Source organism: Barbus barbus (assembly GCF_936440315.1).
Source record: "Barbus barbus genome assembly, chromosome: 33".
In the NCBI taxonomy this organism is placed as follows: domain Eukaryota; kingdom Metazoa; phylum Chordata; class Actinopteri; order Cypriniformes; family Cyprinidae; genus Barbus; species Barbus barbus.
In genome coordinates this window covers 10,199,259-10,226,377 of record NC_136761.1, presented here as the reverse complement: position 1 = coordinate 10,226,377, position 27,119 = coordinate 10,199,259, and the positions used below count along the sequence as shown (strand labels likewise).

General features: G+C 39.0%; 1 protein-coding gene across 1 annotated transcript; it reads right to left on the bottom strand.

The window, feature by feature from the left end:
* Positions 1–3,219: 3,219 nt before the first annotated feature.
* Positions 3,220–11,135, bottom strand: LOC306853463 (AP-1 complex-associated regulatory protein-like). The gene is made up of 10 exons (XM_079390899.1): positions 10,890–11,135; positions 9,925–9,973; positions 9,803–9,829; positions 9,690–9,715; positions 9,157–9,253; positions 8,844–8,942; positions 8,103–8,164; positions 4,986–5,059; positions 4,721–4,828; positions 3,220–3,570 (listed from the first exon to the last, which is right to left on the bottom strand). Exons 1-10 carry the CDS (start codon positions 10,958–10,960, stop codon positions 3,293–3,295), a joined length of 891 nt encoding a protein of 296 aa, XP_079247025.1. The 5' UTR covers positions 10,961–11,135; the 3' UTR covers positions 3,220–3,292.
* Between the last annotated feature and the right edge of the window lie 15,984 nt (positions 11,136–27,119).

Sequence of the window (27,119 nt, the reverse complement as noted above, 5' to 3'; positions counted from 1 at the left end):
TCAAAGGTGTTAAGTCAACACACCTAGAGCCTGAAATGAAGCCTTAACCAATAGAAAGCCAAATATAACCACAGTGAAGATAGAAAAAAAAAGGCGTGAGACTAAAAGGAAATTAAATTACCATTTTTAACCAGAGAAGAAAAAAATACTTAAGAAAATTGAGATGGGAAAAGAATATACTATCTGTCCCCAAACTAAACAGATCAGCATATTACATCAAATTAATTTTCCCTCATATAAAAGCAAACAGACACGATGTAATGACGTTACTTGTTTATTAGCAGTCAGATCTAACCCAAGGTCTTATGTAATGTAGTTTGGAATTATGAAAACTGTAGTTACATTCAGTTTATCTGAAATATGACAGGTTCTTCACAAACACTCAGAAAATAAAACTGTTCAAAGCAGCTCTGTTGAAGAGTTGGGAAGCGCTTTAGAAAAGTTCCAGGCCCTTTCTTGGAATGTTCAGCATTATCCTTTTTATTTTCCTTAAATTGAGAACATCCATTACTATTCCATTCACACAACATACACACTTGCTCTAATATAAAAAAAGGCCAGGTAATAGTATCAATAGTCCCAAATTTTAACTTGGGAGTCTGTTAAAGCTGCTAACCCTGCAGTAATTTAGATAACCAACCAAAACAAATGTCATCATTGCACACAATAGCAATACATGATATTTATAATCACATGGGCCTGTTCAACACCGACCAGTGGGCAAACATTCATGTATCTTTGCATATGTCCTCCCAAACTCTTCAAACAGGACGAGTTACGTGGTCAACTCAAAAGACAGACAAAAACAAAAAAAAACAAAAAAAAAACACTGCATTAATCACACATACTTTACATTCAGATAACATGAATATGTCTCTTTTGAAGTGTGCTGGTAGAATAAGAAAATAACATGACATGATTGTGCTGTACAGAAGCTCTTGTGCACTGATGTTCTAGACAACACTACTAGATTACAGACTTTGACCTCATTACACACACACACACACACACACACACACACACACGAGTCTCCACTGCTCTTCAAGGCCTTTAGTGTCTGCTCTACAATCCATTATATACGGATCAGCATTCATTTAAAAGCACTAGGTTGAATTCAGACTCCAATCTGATGGAAATATGGGGATCAATGGAAGAGGTTGCTCATTATGGCAGACAATTTTATGAGCATTCAGAGACTGACATAAAGCTAATTCCTTACCGAATGATGAATCATTCTAACAAAATAAATTTACATTAGCTAATACCATTAGCATTTAAGCTTGTCGGGTGAACATCAGAAAATTGCCCAGGTAATATATAACCCCAAAATCAAATAGAAAAATAATTTCATACCATAAATCAGAAAAAAAAAAAAAATTAAAACACTAAATTTATGCAAAAACTGCTTTCATGTCCAGGTTATATTTCACCTCGACATTAAATGAAATACTACTACTAATAATATAATCAAGCCATTTAGAAAATATACACATTTGATTATTTGTGTGTTATTGTAAGTGACATTATTACTTTTTCACATTACAGGAATGTAAATAAGATGTTTTGGAAATACAGCAATAAGAACTGGTGATCAAAATGTGCTTAATTTTCATAAAAATGTCAATCAATGATGAAAAATTATGAAAAAATAATATTTCGTTTGGAAATACAACCTGGCCATGCTCCTGAATGATTAGGAGGATTCCCAAATCAAATAACTGATTATTTCTAAACATGAATTTACTCAATAACATCCGGATTATCAAAACCAGAGGTAGCATATCAAGATTTGTGTTTCACCAAAGTATTTTCCCTCTTCACATTCACAACTGCATTTTTGGACAAAATGGATCTTGAAGAACAGGCTCATTCACTAGCTGTTTCCAAGAAGTGTCCACCACAAACCCTTTAACCCACAGACTCATACAGGCAGACATACAGTGACCAATTTAAAAGCACTTATGGAACTTAAATGTGTTCCAATGCATTTTATCCTTGAGGCAATACATTTTTTAGAGAAAGGGTCTTTCCCTTAAACTGTCAAGTGTCTCATTCCCTGACAAAATGAGAGATGGTCCGTCTGATATGACTTAACACAATAACCATACACATAAAAACCTATGATGGTATATTCTTCTAAAGAAATTTCTTCTAAAATTGCACTTGATTCAGTTCTCCAGTGAAAACTTCTGAAATAAGGCTGAACTAAAACATTTTTAACACATGAAGTATTAGAACGCAAGACATTCCTAGAGTTAATTTAAAAACTCAACCCAGTTACCAAATGGAAATTATTATAAAAAAATTACAGACGCATTTAATAACTCAAAACAGGAGCAAATTAAACTGTGGAACGCAAATCCTAATGAATCTCTGACCTAATGGAGTGAATCTCATGAAATCTGTCAAGAACATGACCAGGTCATATTTCATCCCAAAAGAAATTAGATATTGCATAAAGAAAATGAAGCCTTTTGTTAGGTCCATTAAGATTTAAGATTTTTATTGGACCACTGATTTAATTTCCCACCCAGTTCTCATTACCATAATGTCAACCTAATATGCCACATTTAAAGGCAAAAAAAGTTTAGCCAAAAATGAAAATTGTCATTATTTACGCGCATGTCATTCCAAACCTATAAGAATCAAACACAAAGGATGATATTTTAAAGAATAATAATAGCCAAACACTTGGTGGTAGCCTATTTTTGCATATCATGGAGGTGAATGGCTACCAGTAACTAACTGGTTACCAGCATTCTTCTTTTTTTTTCTATTAAACAGAAGAAAGAAACTCTTACAGGTTTGCTACAACATGAGGGTGAGTAAATGATGACAAAATCTTTGGGAGATTTTTGGGAGAACTATCCCTTTAAATTGACAAATATCATGCTTAAATTTATTGCATTGATTTTTTGCCAATTTAAAAAGTAAATTCTTGTATTAAATAACAATTATAAATCTCAAAAAAAAAAAAAAAAATGACTTCATTACAGTAATGAGAATGTCAATGTAAAGAAAATAAAAATTATATATGTATATATAGTAAAAAAATAAATATATATTTTTTGGGATCAGTCATGACCAGATTTTCATGACATTCACACCCAATAATGACAGTAGAAATAGAAATCATAATAGAGTAGAAATCATATGAAGCATTACTGTTCCTTGCTATGAATTATGAATTTACTTTTCTACATTTGATTAAATGGACCATCTGTAGTCATATCACACTGAATCTTAATGAGGCATTTGATGTTCCTATAGTCTCACTGTCTCTCGCTCTGGACTATCTCTCCTGTTGGTCAGAGCTGGCCTTTTGCCCCGCCTCCTCAGTGGGCGTGTCCAGTACTGGATTAACAAATCCCTCAAATTCTTCATCGCCATGGTCACCGCTGTCCTCTGGATGTGCGCTGACAAAGTCGTTCTCCCACTCCAGAGCGTTGGAGTCCTCAGAGGTGGAGGTGGGGCCGCTGTCCAGCTGTTTCCCACCAGGACGAAGGGCCGCACGTAAAATGTCCTCCTCTGTTTTGGAACGCTCCCATGCTGGTCCCATTCGATTCATTCCTGTATAATACCACGTATTAATTAAATTATGAATTACGTTAACCTCATAGACTCTGTTAATATGCTACTGGTCAAAAGTTGAAATTTTGCATATTAGGAGTAATGATGCTGAAAATGCAGCTTTGCATCACAGGAATAAATTACACTTTAAAATATAGTACAATAGAAAATAGTGCTTTTGAATTGTAATAATACTTCAGAATATTATTTTTTATATAATACAAAAATGTTTTTTTCAAAAACTGTACAAAAGGTTTTTTTAAAAACATTTTAAATGTTCACAATGTCTCATGTGTAACATTTAATACAGTAGCCCCAGGTTTCACAGACAAGGCTTAAACCTAATCCCAGACTAAAATCTAAATCTGAGCTGTTTCAAATGAAAGAAACTTGACTGATCTTAAAATATATCAGTGCCTTTGTTTTGTCTCAAGATGCACACCAGTAATGTTTTTTCTAAGGCACGCTTATAAAAAGTGCATAAATGTCCTAATTGAACAATGGCCTAATCCTGGTTTAGGCTAAGCCCTGTCTGTGAAACCGGGCCTTTATAACATGAACTAATAATAGTAATACAATTTAAATGTATTTACTGACAATATATTTTTTACCAAATGTATTCATGTTTGCTAATGTGAGGTAAAATATAAAAAAAAATGTTGTGTGTTCATATTGCATTGATTTTAAGACAAATGCTGACTTTGTAAATTTATTAATAAATGTTCAAATTTGCATGAATAAATATTTGTTATTTATTAGTTTTAGTTTATTTATTTTAATATTTCAAGTTAAAAAAAAATTAAAATGTTGTCTTGGTAACTACTTTTTGTTTATTTATTTTTTATTCCAAGCAATGGTTTTACTTTTAGCTTTAGTTAACCATAATAACCCTGACATGAATCAAGACTAATAAATGCTGCATAAGTACCGTTCATTTATAGTTAATGTCAACTAATGTAGTTAACCAATCCCAACAAATGAAACCATAATGCAAGGTGTTGCTGAAATGTTGAAAACAAATGCTTAGCCAGACCTGACTTGGAAGTGGCATTTAAAGCTCAACTCAAACTGGCATGTTTTGACTTGACTCTTGCATAGTTTGAATAATAAATGATTACTGAACACAAGAAGGTTCAGTGAAGTGACTCACCCTCCTCATCCTCCCACTCCAGGTCCAGTGAGGTGGCATCAGTCTTACTGGTGAAGTCCCAGCTGCTCTCTGTGTTTGGGGTCACCACATTTGTCTCAGAGCTGAGTCCTAAACGAGATAATAGATTTAAAAAATGATCATATTTTAGCACTTAGAGATCAATACTCTTTCATTTAAATTGATATATTCTGATTGAATTTCATATATTATGATTAATATATTCTGACTGTAATATTGTAATTGACATGTGTTAATGGGAACTCACTGTTAGTGCGAAACGCTTCAGATTGAGCCTTCACACTCTGTAGGTACACCTCAAACTCTGCATCCGACGCTTTGCTGCAGAAACACACACACACAGTTACATCAGCCGTCTGCAAAACACTGCTGTTATCACCATAGATGTATGTAGTGAGACTGTGGACAGCATGACAGTCTTATGAACCGCTTATTACAGTAAAACTGCAGACATGGCTGTTCATTCTGGTGCAACATCAGTTCCTGACAATTAAAAAACACCACAAGAAAGAACACAAGCATGCTTTATTTTTTTGTGTGAGCTGAACCCTTTCAACCTAAAATGTTTCCCCACTGAGATTTTAAGTTAATATTTTAATAATTTAACAATATATCCACAGTTCTCTGATGGCATAACATGAAGGTAAACAAACTAAATATTTCATGCTTTTTTTTTCAGTAAAGGATTTGATTATTTACATTTTTTAACATCTACATTTATTAGCTTTTCATAAACTCACAACCCCCCAGCAAATCCCTCACAAACCCCAGTTTGTGAAACCCTTCTTTAATGAAACTAGTAAAAATAAGTTTGAAATTATGCAATACAAAATAATACATATAATATATATACAGTATACCAGGGCTTCATGATGAATCAAAGAGAAGCTAAGGTTGCGATATGGCTTAATGCGATTATCAAATCCCAAAATGCTGCGATTTCATTAAAAATATGTACTATATGCTTGTAATGCAAGTTTAATTATTATTATCTTATTTTTCTTAAATACTCCTCTTATTTTATAGCAATATATTGCAAGTGTGATATTTCTTACTTTGTCTTTTAGTAATTTTTATATTTAAATTGCCCCTATTATGGGTAATGAAAGGTTCATATATTCCTTAACAACAGGTTGACATGCATGCAAGGTCAAAAAACTATTTTATTGTCTTATAATATGCATTTATTTTTACCTTACTTTCTCAACAACTCCCAAACGATTCGCTCAACGATTAATTTTTCCAAAACCCTCTTTTGCGTCACGCTAATCTGCGGTGATTGGTCTGATTGTCTCATTTTCATTTAATCATGCCTGCAATGCCTGATAAAGCAGTGTTTGTGAGTGCAGTGCTGCTTTGTGTACAGCGTTACCGGAGAAACCGCTATTTTTACTGCTCCAAAAGTGGCACCTAGTGGCAAAAAATTAATTTGCATTTTCATTCAGACCAACACTAAAAGACCAACAAGTGGGCGGACAATATGCTAAGGTTTCATGTTGACATCAACGAAACGGCTTGGGAGTCGTTTTAAAAACGACTTGTTTCAATAATTCAGAGTCGACTCTCTTTTGAGAGACAATAACTTTATATACGGTGCACTTTCAGATTTAAAACTTTACAGGATGTTTTCATTCACTTAGACCCGTGTTACACACTGCATGAAAGGTAATTTTCAAAAATCTATAATAGGGGCACTTTAATAGCAGCATTATCAGTAAAAAATAATAATTATTATTATTACCGTGAAGTGACATACTGCCAAGTATGGTGACCCATACTCGGAATTCGTGCTCTGCATTTAACCCATCCAGCGTGCACACACACAGCAGTGAACACACACACACCGTGAACACACACCCGGAGCAGTGGGCAGCCATTTTATGCTGCGGCGCCCGGGGAGCAGTTGGGGGTTCGGTGCCTTGCTCAAGGGCACCTCAGTCGTGGTATTGAGGGTGGAGAGCGCGCTGGACATTCACTTCCCCCACCTACAATCCCTGCCGGCCGGAGACTCGAACCCGCAACCTTTGGATTATGAGTCCAACTCTCTAACAATTAGGCCACGACTTCCCCGTGTTATTTCATAGCCATATTGATAATATAACCACAAAAGTGTGACCAAATTATATAGCCCTACAAACGATCACAGCTAAACTGGATTTATTTTCCACTACTGTTTCAATTACAATTTTTGTCAGAAAATTGCAAGTAGATAATAATACTTTTCAAAAGGTGATATAATAAATATATTCTATATCAATACTATATAAGCTCAACTGAAAAGGTGTTATTTTTGAAGAAAAGTTTCATTTGTTTGCAATGCAATGGCACTCATACAGGTAATATGACACTCATACAGGACTTCAATATTTTTTGTCACTCATTTCAGAAAGTGAAACCCATATATTATATAGCTTCATTACACAGTGAGAAATATTTCAAGCTTTATTTCTTGAAATTTTGATGATTATGACTTACAGATAACGAAAACCCAAAATTCAGTGTCTCAGAAAATCATAATATTACATAAGATCAATAAAAAAAAGGATATTTTAAACAGAAATGTCAGGCTTCTGAAAAGTATGTTAATTGTTAACTGATTGCCTCCATGCCACTGACTCCAGCTTCAGTCCACTCCTTGTGAAACTCTCCCAAGTGTTTGAATCAGCTTTGCTTGACAGTATTCTCAAGCTTGCGGTCATCCCTGTTGCGTGTGCACCTTTTCCTACCCAATTTCTTCCTTCCAGTCAACTTTGCATTTAATATGCTTTGATACAGCACTCCTTGAACAGCCACCCCTTTCAGTAATAACCCTCTGTGGCTTACCCTCTTTGTGGAGGGTGTCAATGATCGTCTTCTGGATCAAGTTAATCATTTAACTTTTAACATTAAACATATCTTTTGAGACTAATCTAATATTTCAGTTACCTGAAGTATCTTTTTTATCAGAAATGGCAGAATGAGCCTTTTCTTCAAGACTGTCTTTGAAAACTCCATTTAGCCAAGTCAGCAGTGTTCCCCATTATTGTGGTTTCAAAGAACAAGAGATACCCGGAATTTATACTGTAGAAATGGTCATTAATTGAAACTCAAATGTAAATATTAATTTCGAAATACTGATTTTTTTGACTTTCATGAGCTGTAAGCTCTAATCATCAAAATGAAAACAAAACTTTTTAAATGTTTTACTTTACATGTAATGAATTTAAAATATATGAAAGTTTCACTTTTTGAAATAAGTTACAAGAAAAAAAAAATAGCATTTTTCACAATATTCTAATTTTTTGAGATGTAACTGCACATTTTTTATTTTTTTTTGCTGTCACTGAATATCATTTACATTTATTTCAGAGTAGAATGAACTCACGGTTTGTGCCGAGGGTCATTGCTCTCTGGTTCTGATCTGAGTTTGGTCCTCTGCGGCTGCTGCTGCTTTCCCTAAAAACACAACATTTTAAAAAATGACGACTGATTCACTTCCACTAATATTTCACCAAGCACTACACTATCGCTCTGATTTAAAAAAAAAATGCATTACTAAAATTATTTCTAACAGTTTGTGCCAAAGTTTAGTGCCCTACTGGGAAACAGACACCAAATGTAATATTAGCAGATGGTCAAACACACAAATCATGGTAGAAAGCAAAATAACAGGAAATAAAAATGAACAGAGGACATGAGGGCAAATTAAGAAGAAAAATGCTAATAAAATAAGAGACATGATGTTTAGTTAGTTTTAAGTGGAGGAGGTTTTCTTGGAAGCAGATCGATTTTACTTTTATCTACATTAAGTGCTGAGTTTATTCACAAGACGTTGATCAATATTTGACGATGGACCAACGTTAAGAGCCTTCAATCCTGTTTATAACTATTCATTGCAAGTCATAATCTATATACACAGTACATTTCAAAGATGAATCTAATTTTAACAAAAAACAAAAACATGATATACAATGCATAACTTACAAACTCAAGCAACTATTCCTGTTAAAATCAGAATTTGTTATTACACAGAGCTGACGGCGTGTCATAAATGAAAGGGGTGTGGCCGAAGGTTAATGGGCGGGGTTAAGAGAAGGGCTGGGCGTGCTCAGTGCGAACGCCTCACCTCCTTTAGCTTTTGTTCCTTAGCGAGCCGCGCTGCCTTGCGCTGGGCTGCAAAAACAGCCTCCTCTTCTAGCCTTAACTTCTCCTCTTCTGCCACTAACTGGGCAGAAATCACAACAGAAAGGGAAAGTTAACTAAACTCAAAAAAAGCAGGGGCAAAAAAAACCAAAGCAATGGAAAACATCTAATGAAAGCATAAACTCAACAAACTCTAACTTAAAGTTAAACATTGTTTTGTGGCAACATGTTATAAACTTGACCATTTAAAAGTCAACATGAAATTGATCCATTTCATATACGATGACCTGCTGTACCTCTGCATTCAGCTTTTCGTCGATCAGCACCTGTTTGCCTGAGATGGCAGCGTAGCGATGCTCCTTCAAGTGACCGATTTCCTCTTCGCTGACGGGTCTGGACCAATGACAGGAGAAATAGTTGAGTTCAGAGTCTCCATCGACCAATCAAAATGCTGATCCGAGAGGAACGTGACTAATAGCAGTTCTAATTGGGCATAAAATGGCTATTCTTGACTGTAATTTTTGGGTGGACTATTCCTTTAAGAGACATTTGGATACAGTTTAAACATTGATACAACAAAATTGTATTCACTGCCCTCAAATCAAGACTCAATAAAACTGTCTTCAAAAGTTCATTATGCAGGAAAATTAGTACTTGATTATGAGGAGAAAATGTTCCAGCGCTAAAAAAAAAAAAAAAAAAAAAAAATCAGTTTTCAATTGCCACAAACCAAATATGAACTAAGGTGACTGCAGTTAATAAACCAGTCAGGCGTTTAGTGACCCAACTCTAAAATACAGATAAGAGTCCAGATTAAATAATATCATACCTGGGGCCGCTTTGTGAGCTCTCACCCTAAAAAAAGAAGACAAAAGCATTGATGTCTAAGCAAGAGAGGAATATTGTAAAATCGTGATTGTGGTTCTGTAAGTTTGTCCTCACCTCATCGCTCTCCACAAGGTTCTCAAACTGTAACCAAATGCATAGAAGTCACTCAAACTGCACATTGTTTTTTTTTTAATAAACGATTATCTTCAGTTTTAAATTAATTATGATGGCTGCACCTCAATGGTATAGTGTCCCCCAGCTGTGCTGCTTCTGAAGTACTTTGACCTAATGTTAAAAAAAAGAAGAGTCAGTTATCAGGCCAGGCATTCACCCCCTGGCAGAGTGTATTAATATACTTCAAAACATGATTTAAGGAACAGTATTGTCCATTATCATCATCATCACTTGTAGTTAAAAAAAGATTCTGAGATTCTATTCTGGGAAGCATCAGATGGAGACTTCTCAAAACAATACCAGTAATAATCTAAGACAAAACTATTGAGTATAAAATGTGTCTTGTACTATTTTAGAGCTAATAAATGATTTCGAATAAAAGACACACATGATGACACAAGACTGACGTCCCAGGGCGGTTTCACAAAAGGTCTCTGGGCGTGGCCCTCCTGAGATCAGACATCAACTAATGCGGAAAATAGAGTAGCATCGATAAGTCTGAATCATTTACGCGAATCGGTTCGTTCGGACAGTTCGTTTCAAAAACGGATTCAAATCATCGCTCAAAAATGTTAAATTAATTTACGTTATTTTTATATATATCCAGCAAATTTTGCAATAACTAAATGTGTAACTTAATTACATAGCTGATCACAATATGAGTCACTCTTTTCTTCAAAAGAGTGAAGCGATTCTCAAACACAATGCAAATCAACTCAAATGAATCATTAGAAAGCATAATTTCAAAAGAACGACTCGTTCTTTCAAAGAACATCACTAATGAGGCTGCTATCAGTTACTTTCTACTTATACAAACTCTGCGCATTTAATGTAATTGTAAAGTTGTAGGTCTACTAATTGTTTTGAGTCAATTCTTTAAAAAAAAAGATCCAGCGTTTTTCAACTGTTCGACTGTTTCCAGTGAAATGCACCTGACAGCCCCGGCGAATCATGTAGCCAAAGATCACAGATAGCATTTTTTATTATTATTATGCATATTAAATATCAAGCCCCATGAATGACTCACCCTCCTCCTCTTTGTATCCTGTTTGCTTCCCTTCTAAATAGCCCAAAACATTGAGCCCAGCAGTTCCCCATCGCATGCACGGATCAGGTGTACGTATCAGCTACTCTTCCATTCCGGATCCGGATCCGGATCCTGCTTCTTTACGCGAGGAATTTATTCCGCATGACTCGTCTGAGCGCTGGCACGCGGCCGGTTCGCGCAGGTGACTCACCTGCGGACACTTCGCTCTCGCAGCGGCATCATTCATCGCCCATGGCTCACATTCTCAGCTCCGGCCTAAAAGCCTTTATTGTTTCTTCTTCCTGACAACTCATACATGTGATTAATGTTTAAACTACGGCAAGTCGCGAGGCTCAAGTTCTGTAATGACGCGACCGATACACTGGGGGCCGACAGAGATCATCCGTACTTAAAATTACCATAGTAACCACAGTTTTCTCTTATAAATCATAAAAGTTAGGATACTGCAGGTGGTGCTAATAATGAAGAACTATGATAAGTATATAACTATTAAAAGCTTTTACACGCTTGTTGTAATAGGCTAAGCTATGCTTGCCCTAAACTATGCATATTTGTTTTGCCAAAAATGAAATTTCTATCATCATTGTCTCCCCCTTATACCACTTCAAAGCTGTATGACTTTTTTTCTTCTGTGTAACACACACACACACAAAATGATATTTAACTAACCAACTGATTTTGGGACCCATTGACTTCCATATTATTTTATGGATGGATGGAGAGACAGAGATTTCCTTTCTTGAAATCCTACTCTGTCATACCATTTACCTTTGACTAAATTCACAGTATAGAATGGCCATGTAAATATCATGTAAATAAATTTTGTGATCCAAGCTTCATACTCACAATAAGCAATAAGCAAAAGTAGGCCTAAATATGCTTTACCCCAAACTATGGTACTTTTGCATGTGTTTGGAGTTACCGTGGTTCCATTTTTATATGTTACATTGTTAATATGTAGGTGTCCAACATCTAAGAGTTCTTTGGATGTCAGACACCTACATATGGTAATCATCTGCGTCTCCTCTGACTCTGAAACAATGGGGTCTTATGTATTACTTCATCAAAACTGAGACCCTGCTGGTTTTTTAAGGTCAAGGAGGATTAAAATCATATTAGCCAACGTACTTCGACGCTTGATTTCAGGGAGTGCAAATTGCTCCTACCAGCAGGTAAAGCCACACGCCCAGATTGCACGCCAGGTACGGCAACCCCACCTTTACGGGCCGCCGGTCTGAAACCTTCACGTATGATTACGCTACACGTTTCCACGCGCATAACCATACAGTAAACCCACACATACACCTGCTCCTGTCAGCAGGCCGGTGGGGCTCTTAATGAAAACTAGATTATACCTGTAGACAGAAGACCACTGTACTCGTGACACAGGTGGGACGACTGTTGTGATCCAAATGCTTGGCAAAGGTGCTGGAAAAACAGTGTCAGAGTTTTACGGATGTTTGTGGAGCTGGTTACCCGTGGTCATTTACCATGAAGGTTAACCTCCGAACACATAAAATGACTCATTGCTTTCTGCCGTATAGAGCTAATGCTCTCCATATGGTTGTGTATGGAAGCATTATGAGGCTCTTTGTTCAACTGGATTTGCTAAATGTCTCTAATTCTTCACAGACGCAAACTAAATGTGTCTGCAGGCATTAGAGCATGTGTGATGCATTCTGCAATTGGTGAAACGTCCCGTGTCATTTAACCTGCAAAGACTAATGAGACCTTCCTCAGTTTTCCAGCCTGCGGCCGTAGCAGTTGCTTTTTCATCCTTTTGGATCCTGTGCACTAGCTCAAATCAGATTTAAGATTAGGAAAAAAAAAATGCTAAAAATACTTTTTTTAGGGTGCAATAACAATTTTTAGGGGAGAAACTAATTAGGGTCGCAACATCATGCCAGCACTGCATAAAACAAGAACTGCTGTTTCTTTGGAAACTAGAGAGAGACTTAAGTGTTTCCTGCTGTGGGCGAAAGGCACGCTGACATTCATCCTTTGATTCCCTTTGACCCCTGCTCCGGATGAGTCTCAGGCACAGATGCTCAAGCTCGACAAGACCATGACTACAGTACGCAGAGCAAGAATTATCATCTTTTATTACACCATCACTGGAATTCATTATGATTGGTCAATTTGGCTTTCACATATCTTTATGTAATGAGTGCTAAACTCTATAGTCGTACATTCTAAATAAACTTTGAAAAATAAATTTGAAAGTATGGATTTTTTTTTTTATTGTTTTATGTAAATATAGACTATATACTGTATACTAAATAACTTATTATATAAACATACACAACCATTAAAAAGTCTGGGGGTCTGTAAGATTGAAATTTTTAAGAATTTCAAAAATAATAGTATTACAAACTATTTATATTTCAAATAAATACTATTTATTTATTTATCCTGAAAATTGTATCACTGTTTCCACAAACTTATTTAGCTGCACAACACTGATAATAATAAGAAATGTTTCTTTATCAAATAAACAGTCTTGGTGAGCAAAATATACTTTCAAAAATATTGGAAAAAAAAATCTCAGAGTTTTGAATGGTAGAGTACATAAATTCAGTATAAGTAAGATTAGATTTTTAGATAGTTATACCTCACCATTCAATAAATCACATAATTTATCATATTCATAGCAGTGTTATTTTAGAATCACTGAAATTCTGCTAATATTTTTTTAATTAATATTTTAATTAGTTTATATTTTTCAATTTTGTATTTTCATTTTATTTTTAGTAATTTTATAATTTTTATTAGATTTTATTTCAGTTTTAGTTTTGTACATAAACTTAAACTACAAGAAAATGATAAATGTAGCAATTTTGACACGTTTCTAGGTGACACATATAATTTAAACTTTTTTTATTTGTATTTTTATATAGTTTTAGATTTAGTTAACCACAATAATCTGGTTCATAGCACAATGCGGGCTGGGTTATATACTGAAGCTCAATCTATGTATGTTAGGAGTTACACACCACTAACAAGGTCATGGCATTTCCTAACTAAAGTGTTTTGGGTGCTTTGACCCGAGGGAGAAGACAGATGGAGAATGTGGTCAGATGTGGTGTGAACATGTCGTTAACCCCGCTGAGATCCGCAGCCCATCTGATGTCTAATCCTGATGCACCGGCAGAGAGGCTTCTGAACTGCTGATTATAGTAAATCTCACAAAAGCCTCAGAGAACAGAGTGACGTGAAGTTTAAGTTTGCTCGTAATATTCTATGGTCTGTTGCCATAGTTACTTAAATCATTCCTCAAGCACACAGATCCTGATGCAATCAGAAAAGCTGACATCACAAGGATCCCACAGGGTCAACATCCAACCGGAGCACAGAGGGTAATCCAGACCAGAAACTTCAGGTTTCTCCTTCATATTTCAGGAGTTCACTGTTGTATAACTACTGTTATAGTTTTTAAAAATATTTTGAATACATTTTTATTTTTATATTTTCTGTTTTCATTTTAATGTTGTTGTTTTGTTATTAGGAGCCAAGCACCAAAGGTGCTTAGGCACCTATTATATCCGTTGGCATTCTTTTTCTTCTTCTTCTTCCGCCATTTCGTCTATGGCAGCCCATAGAACCACTTGCGGGAAAGTTGTAAAATTTGACACACTTATAGAGGATAGTGTCAATACTAAGCACACCAAATTTGGAGTCTCTATCTCAAACTCTCTAGCGCCACCACTTGTCCAAAATTTCACTCATGTTTATGCTAATAACTTTTGAACTGTAAGACAGAAACTGAAAATTCAAACTTTTTTTCCTTTGAATCCTTGGCTCAAGCCGAGCTGAATGAAGTCCAAAATTTAAACATTGTAAGGTTTCGTTTTTTTTACTATTTTCAATTGTTCATAAAACCTTTTCACCAAAATTGGCTCGGATCATCTACAGACCATGCTGGCAAAAAGTTATGGAATTAAAGTCGATTTGTCCATGCGTTCTCAAATAACACACTAATGAATTCACCGAAAAGTAAGAAAAAATGGATCTGAGGTTATATCTCCGCAAGGGTTTGGCGTATTGAGACCAAACTTGGTGTGCGTTATAACAAGCATGACCTGAGGCTATACCTGCAGTGTTTCGGCGCTGTGCCACCTAGTGATCAGGAGATATGAAAAATGCATATTTTTGCTTATATGGAATGAATAGTTTGGCCAAATATCACAAAACTCTCTTTAGATTTGGTGCATCATGCCGAGTCCAACCATACCTAATTTTTCCATGTCAGCCATTTTGGGCGTAGGCCATTTTGATATTTGTAGTAAAATGCTATATTTTACGAGTGCATTGACGTATCGTTACAAAACTTAGTATGGGTCATCAGCACGATGCCCCGAAGAAGCCTGGGAAGTTTTGAGCCAGCGCCACCTAGTGGCAAAATCAAATATTCACATGCTTATAAGTTTGGGTGTAGTCAACATATTTTCACGGGAGTCACCTTTTAGACTCCTGAATCCTTGCCAAGTCCAGCAAAACCAAACATATCAGGTTTTGCCTTATGGTTTGTGCAACGTTGCATTTTAGCTCTTAAAAAAACATTTGCCAATATCTTAGAAACCGTTACTCCGATCGACACGAAACCACCGTAGGAAATTCTAAACATAGTGTGCCGGTTAAATGCATAGGCCCAATTGCCAAAATTTGGATAGTAAGTGGCACAAAAATGCAAACAAAGTCAGCAGTCAGTCATTTTTCATCTACTCATGTCTATAACTCCTAAACAAAATCAGATATTTTCAACAAATTTGACACACATATGTATGGGCACACTCTAAGGACACATAAACAAATTGGTGGGATTGTGCCTCTTGGTGGCACTATAATTGAACAAAACATGAAATTGCCATTGACTACAATAGAGTATTATGAGATAAAATGCTATATTTTATGAATGCATTGGTGTAGTATTACGAAACTATGTATGTACACCAAAATGATTTGATTGCAGCGCCACCTGTTAGTCAAAACTGATCAGCCATTTAATCATATTACTAGTGGTTGTATTTATGATTTTTCAGCCATTTGAATTGACATCATCTTAAAATAGCTTTTAGCACTCATTGTTGCATTTGGTCTGATGCTCCATGCTATGCTTAGCTCCTCATTTTTACTTTTAGTTATTTAGTTATTTTAGTACTTCAAGTGTACTTCAAGAAAAGTTGCCTCAACAACTCAAGTTTATTCTCAACAAGTTTGTTTATAACTCAAGTTTTTTTTTCAACATTATATCATGTTAATGTGACTATATAGCAATAATGATAAACTTTTATTATATTCTCTATGGAATACTTACATATTTTACATTCTTATGAAACATCTTAAAAGGAATGTGAAATTTAAAAAAAATCGGGTAATTATATCAACTGGGTAGCTCATCTAAATAGACACTATATAAACACTAAATATATTTATTATATAAATATAATATACTATCGGACAAAAGTCTGAGATTAGTAAGAGTTTTTTTTTAAGAAATTAATACTTTCATTTAGCAAAGATGCATTAATTGATCAAAAATGACAGTAAAGACTGTTATAATATGGTTCCTGTTTCAAATAAATGCTGTTCTTTTAAAATTTCTATTCAATAAACAATTTTAAAAAATGTATCTCAGATTGTTTGATTAGCGATATGGAGATTTCTGTCTTTACACTAATCAGAAAATGAAAATTCTGTCATTATTTACTCATACTCTTGTCATTCCATTATTTATTCTTTAGAACAAAAAAGGAGTAATACTGTCACACATCCTGTTTTTTTGTTTTGTTTTGTTTTTTTCCGTGCAAGTACAAATAAATTAGGACCTCAAGCTTAGGTAAAACACCATTAAAGTACAGCAAGTATCATATTCCAAGTTTTCTAGTGTCTTATGAAAATTCTCCCTTCTAAAAGTGATAGATCATTAAATTTGTTGAACTTAAGAACCTAATTAGTATTATTTCCACTATTTTGCTCTGTACACTATGCACTATTTTCTGTGCATTTTTTGCTCTTGTTGCCTGTCCTAAAGTGAGAGAAAAACGTTTTGCCTCAAGAAAACTTAAATATGTACCTATTGAATAACCCTCTGGACATGCAAACAGCATCAAACAGCTGACATCCATGTTTGATGTTCATCCCAAGGTGCTGATGAGAGAACGTTCTAATGTGAATATGTAAAGAGAAACTCTGTGACACATATATGTTTAAAGTGTCCTTTCTCTTTCACTCCCTCATGGATCAGTATATACTGAGGGGAGCATAGAGCAGATGTGATATATTTCAGCGGTCCTCCTGTGATCATTTTTCATGGCTTTTTATCACAGCATCCCACAGATCTGGGTTGGTCTCCTCCTCCTGTGCTACTCCATGCACTGATCCTCCTCCTCTGGTCCCTTTCACACACAAACACACACACGCCAGCTTGCATCATGGAAAATATCCACACATCCAAGTTAGATTTTTCCACTGAACCTACAAAACATCTCGCAACTGTTCTCCTACTGTAATCTTCATCCTTGAACGGTTCTGTCAGAGAGAGATCGCAGCAGAAAGCCGACGATTACAGAAAAAAACTGACTTTTAGCCAATTATTAGAGTCAGGGTTCGGTCGCAGGCTGTTCTTGTGCAATGGTTTGTTTTTCCTTTCTAATCATTTGATGATCATACTATTTTTTTTTTTTCTCCATCTATGCTTAGTGGAAAACATTGCTTCTGAACAGTGCTTACATATATATATTAGAAGATCATTTCACCATTTCCATGGCAACTAAACCCTCAGTTCAAAGGTAGCTGTGGGATAAAAGTGTTTTGGGTCTTTATGAAGCAGGATAAATACTGTGCAGCTACTGTACGCAGTCTGAATAACAGGGTCGTGGAAATGAATGGCTGGATGGTCATTAGTGAAAATGTATTAGTGCAAAGTTGCAATCTACCGGTCTGTCTATCTACCGGCGATGTGAGCAGAAACATCTGGTGTTGTAGAAGGGTTTTTGTGAGGACACAGGGACGACATGGCCAGATGCCTGAAGGCGCTGCTGGAGTCTTGGACAGAAGGACAATCGCTCTGATAACTGCCGCAGCGAGCTGGCCCCCGACTCTATGAATGCACAGCATACATTTCCTTACAGAGTTACACATGCGTATTTCTAATGATTGATTTGAAACATTTTGAGATGCTGCATATGAAGAATTTGATGAAACTGTTCATACTCAGAGAAAGAAAGTACTTTATGACAAGCGTTACGTTTATAATAAGCTCACACAGTACAAAGGGATTGTTGAGAGAACACATTATGCTTAGGTTTGGTGAGTTCTTACAACTGTTAACTGTCCTCAGTAACACCAAACCGCAGAATTCTGAACGTGTTCTTTGATTGCCTTTTCTCAGTTTGAGTTAATTTCATGAATTGAATTAAAATGAATTGAGGAAGCAAAGAGAACACACAAATGAAACTGTAAACTGAAACTGAATATATGGAAGTGCAATTAAATGAAATAAAATTTGAAGGAATTCATATAACAATTTCATATAATAGAATTCATATAATGTTTAACTAAAAACTTTGTAGATAGATAGATAGATAGATAGATAGATAGATAGATAGATAGATAGATAGATAGATAGATAGATAGATAGATAGGCACTTGTACTCAGGTCGTTCAGAGGTTTGTTTCTGTAATAGTTAAATGCACTGTGAGTCACATTGGATAAAAGCATCTGCTAATTGACAAATCATTAATCTGTTGAATTTACTGTCCTTGTTAAGCGTTATTCTGTTGATCCATTTTTAATGACACCACCACAGACTCAACATAACCGCATCCTCATATTAGCGTCTCCTTCTGCTCCCTGTCTGGCAGTGGCAGACATGGTCACTGCAAGCCTTGTAAACAAATGACAATATAAACGACTCTCATTACCGCAGTCAGTGGCACATAACGGAAACCTGGAGAGACGCCACCACCCCACATTGGAACGACAAATCTGCGCAGAGGGCAATCCACATCTCCTCTCGTTTAGACAGGCCAAATATAACCCTGCCTCCCTCATCCTCTCTATCACCCTATACTTCTGTCCTAATCCATCAGGTGTACTCGGCTCCAGACCCCAGTGCGCATACTTTAAATGTCTGGGTAAGTGGGCATGAGCGGTTTAATAAAACATGCTAGCCTGATTGATGACAAAAGAGAACTAAAACCAACTGTAAGTTTAGTTAATCATCAGCCAGCAGTAGCAAACTTTAGAAGCCCATTAGTATGTAGAAAACAGGATCAGTATTCTAGTCTAAAAGATCTTTATAATGAAGTTTCAACTAAATATCTCCCATATCGAACTTCAACCACTTTGTAATACATTATTACATTTTCTAAAGACAATGTGAGTAGTTGCACCCTGTGCAAATCTCACAAGGGTGTTCTAGGTGATTACCATTGGCACCACTGGGAAACGCAGCCAGGGTCATATTTCACCACAAAATCAAAAGAAAGAAACAAAAAACTTTATTCTGCTTAATAAAATGAAGTCTTTTTCTTCAAATTCAGCAGATAAACCATTATTTCATAAATTATTTGAAATAATGTGAACGGGTGGCTTAGAAATTACTATTGATTAATAATTTTAGAATTCAGAGTAGGTCATTTTTAAGTTATCATTAAAAATCTATTTTTGCACATTGTTTTTACTTGCAGAGCGTTGCACTCTGTGAAGTCAGTGGAAGTCACATGGTCTGTCTCCTGTCAACAGACAAAATGTCACAGATGAGACGTTAATATTACAGTGAGTGATTTCACTGTTCCATACATCATTTCAGCTCCACATTTAGCGTTATCATTAAAAATGATGTATGGAAAAATGTCAGAAACCTTCAGCATCCTGAGTGAGTTTGAATCATGCATTGATAATAGTTAATCTTGTTCATGATATGATCTATTATGCACCACAGCAATTTATATACAAACACTCTCCCTTGCATAATGCTCATTTTAGCAGCAAGACACCTGATTTGTGGTTGAACTGAATAATGAATGATGTTTTATTTTTTCCAGCAATAGCCATTTGTGATCAGATATCAAAAACTATGGCCACATTAATTTAAAGGGGTCATGACATGGATTTTTTTTTTTATTATTATTATTATTTAAAATGTTCCTTGATGTTTACTTAGAATGTTAATGATTATTTTCAACCCCTCATTCTAAAATGACCTGTTTTAAGGGACAAGTCCTTTTAAGGCTTGTCAAGAATTGGCCACTGATATGATTGGCTAACGTCATTGCATGGGAAACAGTATCAACACCCCTTCGTTCTTCACAAGTTCTTAGATCTCACGGACACATTTTTTGAGCAGCCAGTGTGTGATCTCTCCTTAGTACCTGTGGCCAGTACTGCTAAAAGTAGTTTTATTTAGTAAAGTAGTTTTACTTTTCTGTAGTTTTTCAGTGGCTCTGGGTCATATCATTGACATTGCCTGAGCAGTTGAAGGCTGCGCATTTGGATAGAGAAAAAACAATGTAAGTGTCTATAGATAAAAGCATACACACAGTTCCATTGAAAGATAGATTACCTTTAACTTAATGTTGTTACATCGAATGTACGAAGGAAACTGTTAAATTAACCACAGCATTAACAACAACCTTGTAATGTGTGCAAGGTTTATCTGTCAATCAGATGCATGAACGTTGCATTCATTGTTATAGCAAATAGACATTGGGTGCATTTTCTTTCAGAATCATCATTCGTCGATAGAAAGTAATAGTTACATACTGTAGCATTTTATTTTATGAAAATAAGATAGAGAAGCTCACATCATGCAAAGATGTGACATAAAATGTTACCCTATACATTCACACTATGCCACACAATAGGTGGCTTACATACCTTCGGGTAATTAAACCATAATTAAAACCATATAAAAGTAAATAATATATACTAAAATGTAGCTATTTCAAATACATTTATTTTATGATCAAGTAAATAAATGTACATATTTATGTTCTTAAACAGAGACGTGGTCATAACAGGCTAAGATCGACACTGGCAAACAAGATTGAACTGTCACGGTATATTAATCTACTGCCTCCTTCATGTCTTGTGTATCATTGTCTGTGTCTGTGTATTGTGTGCGAGTGGGCGTGTCCCTCGCTCCGTGATCAGCGCGCCAGCTGATCTCAATTCCCACACCAGCTGCTGCCAATTCACTCAGCTATAAAGCCTCACTAAATCTTCTCTCCCTTGTCAGATCGTTGAATGTTCCTGGATGTGTTGGATGTGCCCCAGTCAGTGTTTCTTCGTGTACCTTTGTCTTCCTGTTCGTGTTCAAGTGTGTCAGAAGTCTTCGTCCCACCCGGATCATCACCTGCACTGGATTCATCCCCGACACTCTTCACCTGCACTGGATTCATCACCGACACTCTCCACCTGCACGCTGTTCATCTGGTCCCTGCGCCATGACATCATCCGAGAGACTGTTGTCTGTATTGTGCTGTGTAATCTGACTATTAAATATAACTTCACCTGCATCTTTGCTTCCGCCTCAGTTCCGTGACAGAACGATCTGACCAGAGAATGGAAGCAGCAGGCGGATCATCCTCGCCTCTGGAGGACTTCCTCAGAGCCAGCGTCTCTCGGATGGATGCCCAGGAGAAGAGCATGAAGGAGTCCGGGCTGGCGATTCATGCTCTTATGGCGCAGGTGTCCGAGCTCACCCAGAAAATGGAACATCTGCAAATCTCTGCTGCGCCACCCACACCGCCAGCTCCCCTCATACCACCAGAGAGCGTCTCCCAGCCAGAGCCCCGCCTACCAGCTCCGGAAAGGTATAGTGGTGAGCCGAACTATTGCAGAGCATTTCTTACGCATTGTTCTATGCATTTTGCTCTGCAGCCTAGGACCTACGCCAACGAACAGAGCAGGGTGGCGTTCGTGCTCACCCTTCTGACTGGGAGAGCAGCACTATGGGGAACGGCGGTGTGGGAGAACCAGGATCCATGCTGTACCTCGTTTCAGACACTCTCCGCCGAGATGAAAGGAGTCTTTGACCGCGCGGCCGCGGGAAAGGAGGCGGCCCGGATCCTCGCGGATCTGAGACAAGGGGAGAGATCGGTAGCGGATTACTCCATCGAGTTCCGGACCTTGGCGGCAGAGTGTCAGTGGAACGAGGAGGCGCAGTGGGATATGTTCCTGCATGGGCTGGCTGACCGCGTCCAGAGGGAGATCTATATGCTGGATTTACCCACCACCCTGAATGGGCTGATCGAACTGGCTCTTCGGGTGGACTCCCGACTCTCGCGAGTTGAACGGCGGAGGGTTCCTACTCGCTTTCCGGAGGAGACGCCGACACTCAGAGCCAGTGACAGGGACGTGGTCAGCCCCGTCTACGATCCCGAGCCCATGCAGGTCGGGCGAGCTCGGCTGTCTCGGGAGGAGAAGGAGAGGCGGAGGTCCCAGGGCCTTTGCCTTTACTGTGGTACGGCGGGACATTTCGCATACAACTGCCCAGTAAAAGGCCAAGCCCGGCAGTGAATCTGAGGCTACTGTCGGGTGGGATTTCCGCTGAAAAGACCTCATTTACATCTACACTCCTCCCGGTAAGACTAAGGTGGACAGCACACACTCACGACGGTCAAGCACTATTGGACTCTGGGGCAGAAGGTAATTTTATGGACCACAAGTTTGCTCTCCGGATTCAGGTTCCCCTCCTACCCCTCACTCATACCATCTCAGTCCACGCCCTCAATGGCCAAACCTTGCCTACCATTTCCTTCACCACTGGACCCATCACACTCATTGTATCTGGCAATCACACTGAAATCATCTCATTCTACATTCTGGACTCCCCCCTGGCACCCATTGTTTTAGAACACCCCTGGCTTACCAAGCACAACCCCAGGATAGATTGGCAGCAGAAATCTGTATCGGAATGGAGCACTAAATGTCATGAGTCTTGTCTTGTGTCTGCTTGTCCGTCTGTTTCTGTTTCCACTTTGCAGGAGGAGGCAGGGGATTTGTCTAACGTGCCCACGGAGTATCTAGACCTGAAGGAGGTGTTCAGTAAGTCTCGTGCTGCTTCTCTCCCTCCACATCGTCCCTATGACTGTGCCATAGAGTTATTGCCAGGTACGTCTCCGCCTAAGGGCAAATTATATTCACTTTCTGATCCAGAGAGAGAGGTTATGGAGAAATATATTTCTGATTCTCTAGCAGCGGGGTTCATCCGGCCCTCCTCTTCTCCCGCGGGGGCGGGGTTCTTTTTTGTGGGGAAGAAGGACGGATCACTGCGACCTTGCATTGACTACCGAGGGTTGAACAGCATAACGGTAAAGAATACCTATCCTTTGCCGCTGATGTCTTCAGCTTTCGAGAGGTTGCAGGGAGCGTCGATCTTCACTAAATTGGACTTACGTAACGCTTATCATTTGGTCCGCATCAGGAGGGGGGACGAATGGAAGACTGCTTTTAACACCCCCAGGGGGCACTTTGAATACTTGGTCATGCCCTTCGGGCTGTCCAACTCCCCGGCAGTCTTCCAGGCACTCGTCAACGACGTGCTGCGAGATATGGTCGATCAATTCATATATGTTTACCTGGATGACATATTGATTTTTTCTTCTTCTCTCCAGGAGCACGTGCAGCACGTTCGACGAGTGCTTCAGAGGCTGTTAGAGAATGGGCTTTTTGTCAAGGCGGAGAAATGCGCTTTTCATGCACAGTCGGTTCCTTTCCTAGGGTACATTGTGTCGTCTGAGGGAGTGCGCATGGACCCTGACAAGGTTAAGGCTGTGGTGGATTGGCCAAGCCCAGACTCCCGCAAGGCCCTGCAGAGGTTTCTGGGGTTCGCCAATTTTTACCGGCGGTTTATTTGCAATTTCAGCCAACTAGCCTCTCCTCTGACCGCCTTGACCTCCCCCAGAACTACGTTCAGGTGGTCAAACGCAGCTGAGGCTGCGTTTGCCAAACTGAAGGACAGCTTTGTTTCAGCCCCCATCTTAATTACCCCTGATCCATCACGTCAGTTCGTGGTGGAGGTCGATGCGTCAGAGGTGGGGGTAGGTGCAGTGCTATCCCAGCGCTCTCCGGCAGACGACAGAATGCATCCATGCGCGTTTTTGTCCCACCGTTTGTCCCCTGCCGAGAGTAATTATGACATTGGTAACAGAGAGTTGTTGGCAGTCAAGCTAGCATTGGAAGAATGGCGCCACTGGTTGGAAGGGTCGGGGGTACGTTTCATCGTATGGACCGATCACAAGAATTTAGAATACATTAAAACTGCCAAAAGATTGAACTCTAGGCAGGCTCGGTGGGCACTTTTTTTCGGACGTTTTGACTTCACTCTCTCGTACCGCCCGGGCTCCAAGAACATCAAGCCCGATTCTTTATCACGCATTTTTGACCGTTCCGATCGCCCGTCTACTCCCGAGTGTATTTTTCCGGAGACCCTTATCATCTCCGCACTCACATGGGAGGTCGAATCGAAGGTCAAGACGGCCTTGCAAGGGGTAACGCCTCCGGTCGGTTGCCCACCGAACCGGTTATTTGTGCCAGAGGGATTACGGTCCGACGTTATTCAGTGGGGTCATTGTTCCAGTGTGGCTTGTCATCCAGGAGTCAGTCGCACTACATCTTTAGTCAAGCAACGATTTTGGTGGCCACTTATGGCTCGCGATGTTCACAGTTTTGTTTTGGCTTGCTCAGTTTGTGCCACTGGTAAGACTTCCAATAGACCCCCAGATGGGCTCCTTCAACCGCTGCCGGTCCCTTCGAGACCCTGGTCCCATATCGCTCTAGATTTTGTCACCGCCCTCCCACCCTCTCAGGGTAACACGGTAGTTTTGACCGTGGTGGACCGATTCTCGAAGGCGGCCCACTTTATTCCCTTGCCCAAATTACCCTCAGCCAAGGAGACAGCGGTAACAGTCGTTGACCACGTCTTTCGGTTACATGGCCTCCCGACGGACGTGGTTTCCGACAGAGGTCCCCAATTTGTGTCCAAATTTTGGCGAGAGTTTTGTAAATTGCTGGGTGCTACTGTTAGTCTGTCCTCAGGGTTTCATCCCCAGAGCAATGGTCAAACCGAGAGAGCCAACCAGGATTTGGAGAGAACGTTGCGATGTCTGGTCTCCAAGAATCCTTCCTCATGGAGCCAACAACTGTCAATGGTGGAGTACGCCCACAATTCGTTGCCAGTGTCATCTACGGGCCTATCTCCGTTTGAAGGTAGTATAGGTTACCAGCCACCAATTTTTCCTAGTCTGGAATCCGAGGTCGCGGTCCCCTCCGCTCACGCCTTTGTCCAGAGGTGTCATCGCACTTGGACTAGAGCCCGCGAGACTCTACTCCAAGTGGGAGCGCGCACCAAGGCCAAGGCCGATCGCCACTGGTCTAGACCTCCCGTATATGTCGTCGGTTCCAAAGTGTGGCTTTCTACCAAGAACATTCCTCTCCGCTCCGTTTCTAATAAACTTGCTCCCAAATTCATTGGCCCGTTTGCTGTCACTAAAATCATTAGTCCGGTGGCAGTTCGCCTCAATCTTCCTCCAGTGTACAGGAGAATTCATCCCGTCTTCCATGTGTCCAAAATTAAACCCGTCTTTTATTCCCGCATTAATCCGCCAGCCCCGGTTCCCCCACCGCCGCGACTCGTAGAAGGGGAACCTGCTTATTCGGTCGATCGTATTCTGGACTCTAGGCGGAGGGGACGCGGATTCCAGTACTTGGTGGACTGGGAAGGTTACGGTCCGGAGGAGAGAAGTTGGGTGCCTGCTAGAGACATTCTGGATCACTCCCTTATCGATGATTACAATCGACAGGTAAGGGAGTCTGGGGACGCCAGGAGGCGTTCCTAGGAGGGAGGGTACTGTCACGGTATATTAATCTACTGCCTCCTTCATGTCTTGTGTATCATTGTCTGTGTATTGTGTGCGAGTGGGCGTGTCCCTCGCTCCGTGATCAGCGTGCCAGCTGATCTCAATTCCCACACCAGCTGCTGCCAATTCACTCAGCTATAAAGCCTCACTAAATCTTCTCTCCCTTGTCAGATCGTTGAATGTTCCTGGATGTGTTGGATGTGCCCCAGTCAGTGTTTCTTCGTGTACCTTTGTCTTCCTGTTCGTGTTCAAGTGTGTCAGAAGTCTTCGTCCCACCCGGATCATCACCTGCACTGGATTCATCCCCGACACTCTTCACCTGCACTGGATTCATCACCGACACTCTCCACCTGCACGCTGTTCATCTGGTCCCTGCGCCATGACATCATCCGAGAGACTGTTGTCTGTATTGTGCTGTGTAATCTGACTATTAAATATAACTTCACCTGCATCTTTGCTTCCGCCTCAGTTCCGTGACATGAACAGGGCTAGACAAAAGAGTATTCCAAAGACAGGTGTGAGTCAGTCGACGGCGAATCCACAAATGGGATTAAGTCCAGGCGAGGTGCAAACACAGTCTGAAACAACAAGGCAAAGGGTAAATCCAAGACAGGCTATAAGCTTCAGGGCAGGCAGAGATCAGACAGGACGAGGTAAACCAGGTTAGAATCAAGACACAGTTTAAAAAGGAAAAAAACAGGACAGACTAGACTTAAACTCAGGAAACACAGAATGGCCAATGTTGCCAACTGCTTTTAATTGAAAGTAGCTAAATGTCACTAGATGACATCATAATGGCAAATTCACTGATCTATATAAAGATGAATATAGATCAGTGGGCAAGATGAGAACTTAGATAAGGTTTGTCCAATAAGTTGCTATATTTGAAGAGTTCAGATGCAAAAGCCGCTAAGCGCCACCTCCGTCAAAAATGAGATAATGACATTGAGTGAATGCTTATGGCACATAATATACTTTCAACAAATATTTTTGCTTCAAATCCTCTAAATCCCAGTGTCAGCCCATTCAGAAATATCTGTTTGATGGCAAAAGCCTCTAGACCCCACTTCCCTTTGGTAGCAAAAGCCGCTATGTTCCGAGAACCAATCAGAAGGTGCGAATCGAATCATATGATTACGAGCGGTTTCAATATAGTGGCGCGCTGAGGAGCCAGTTTTTCTGTGGAGATTGTTTTAGATTCAGATTCAGATAGAAATTTTTATCATAAAAGATGGAGTACGATGAAATGGATGAGCCTGTCCTACTGACATTGAATAGCAGAAGAAGACGTTATTTACCTCAAAACTCTGCCCGTTATAAGGCAAAAGAAAGTAGATACAGTGG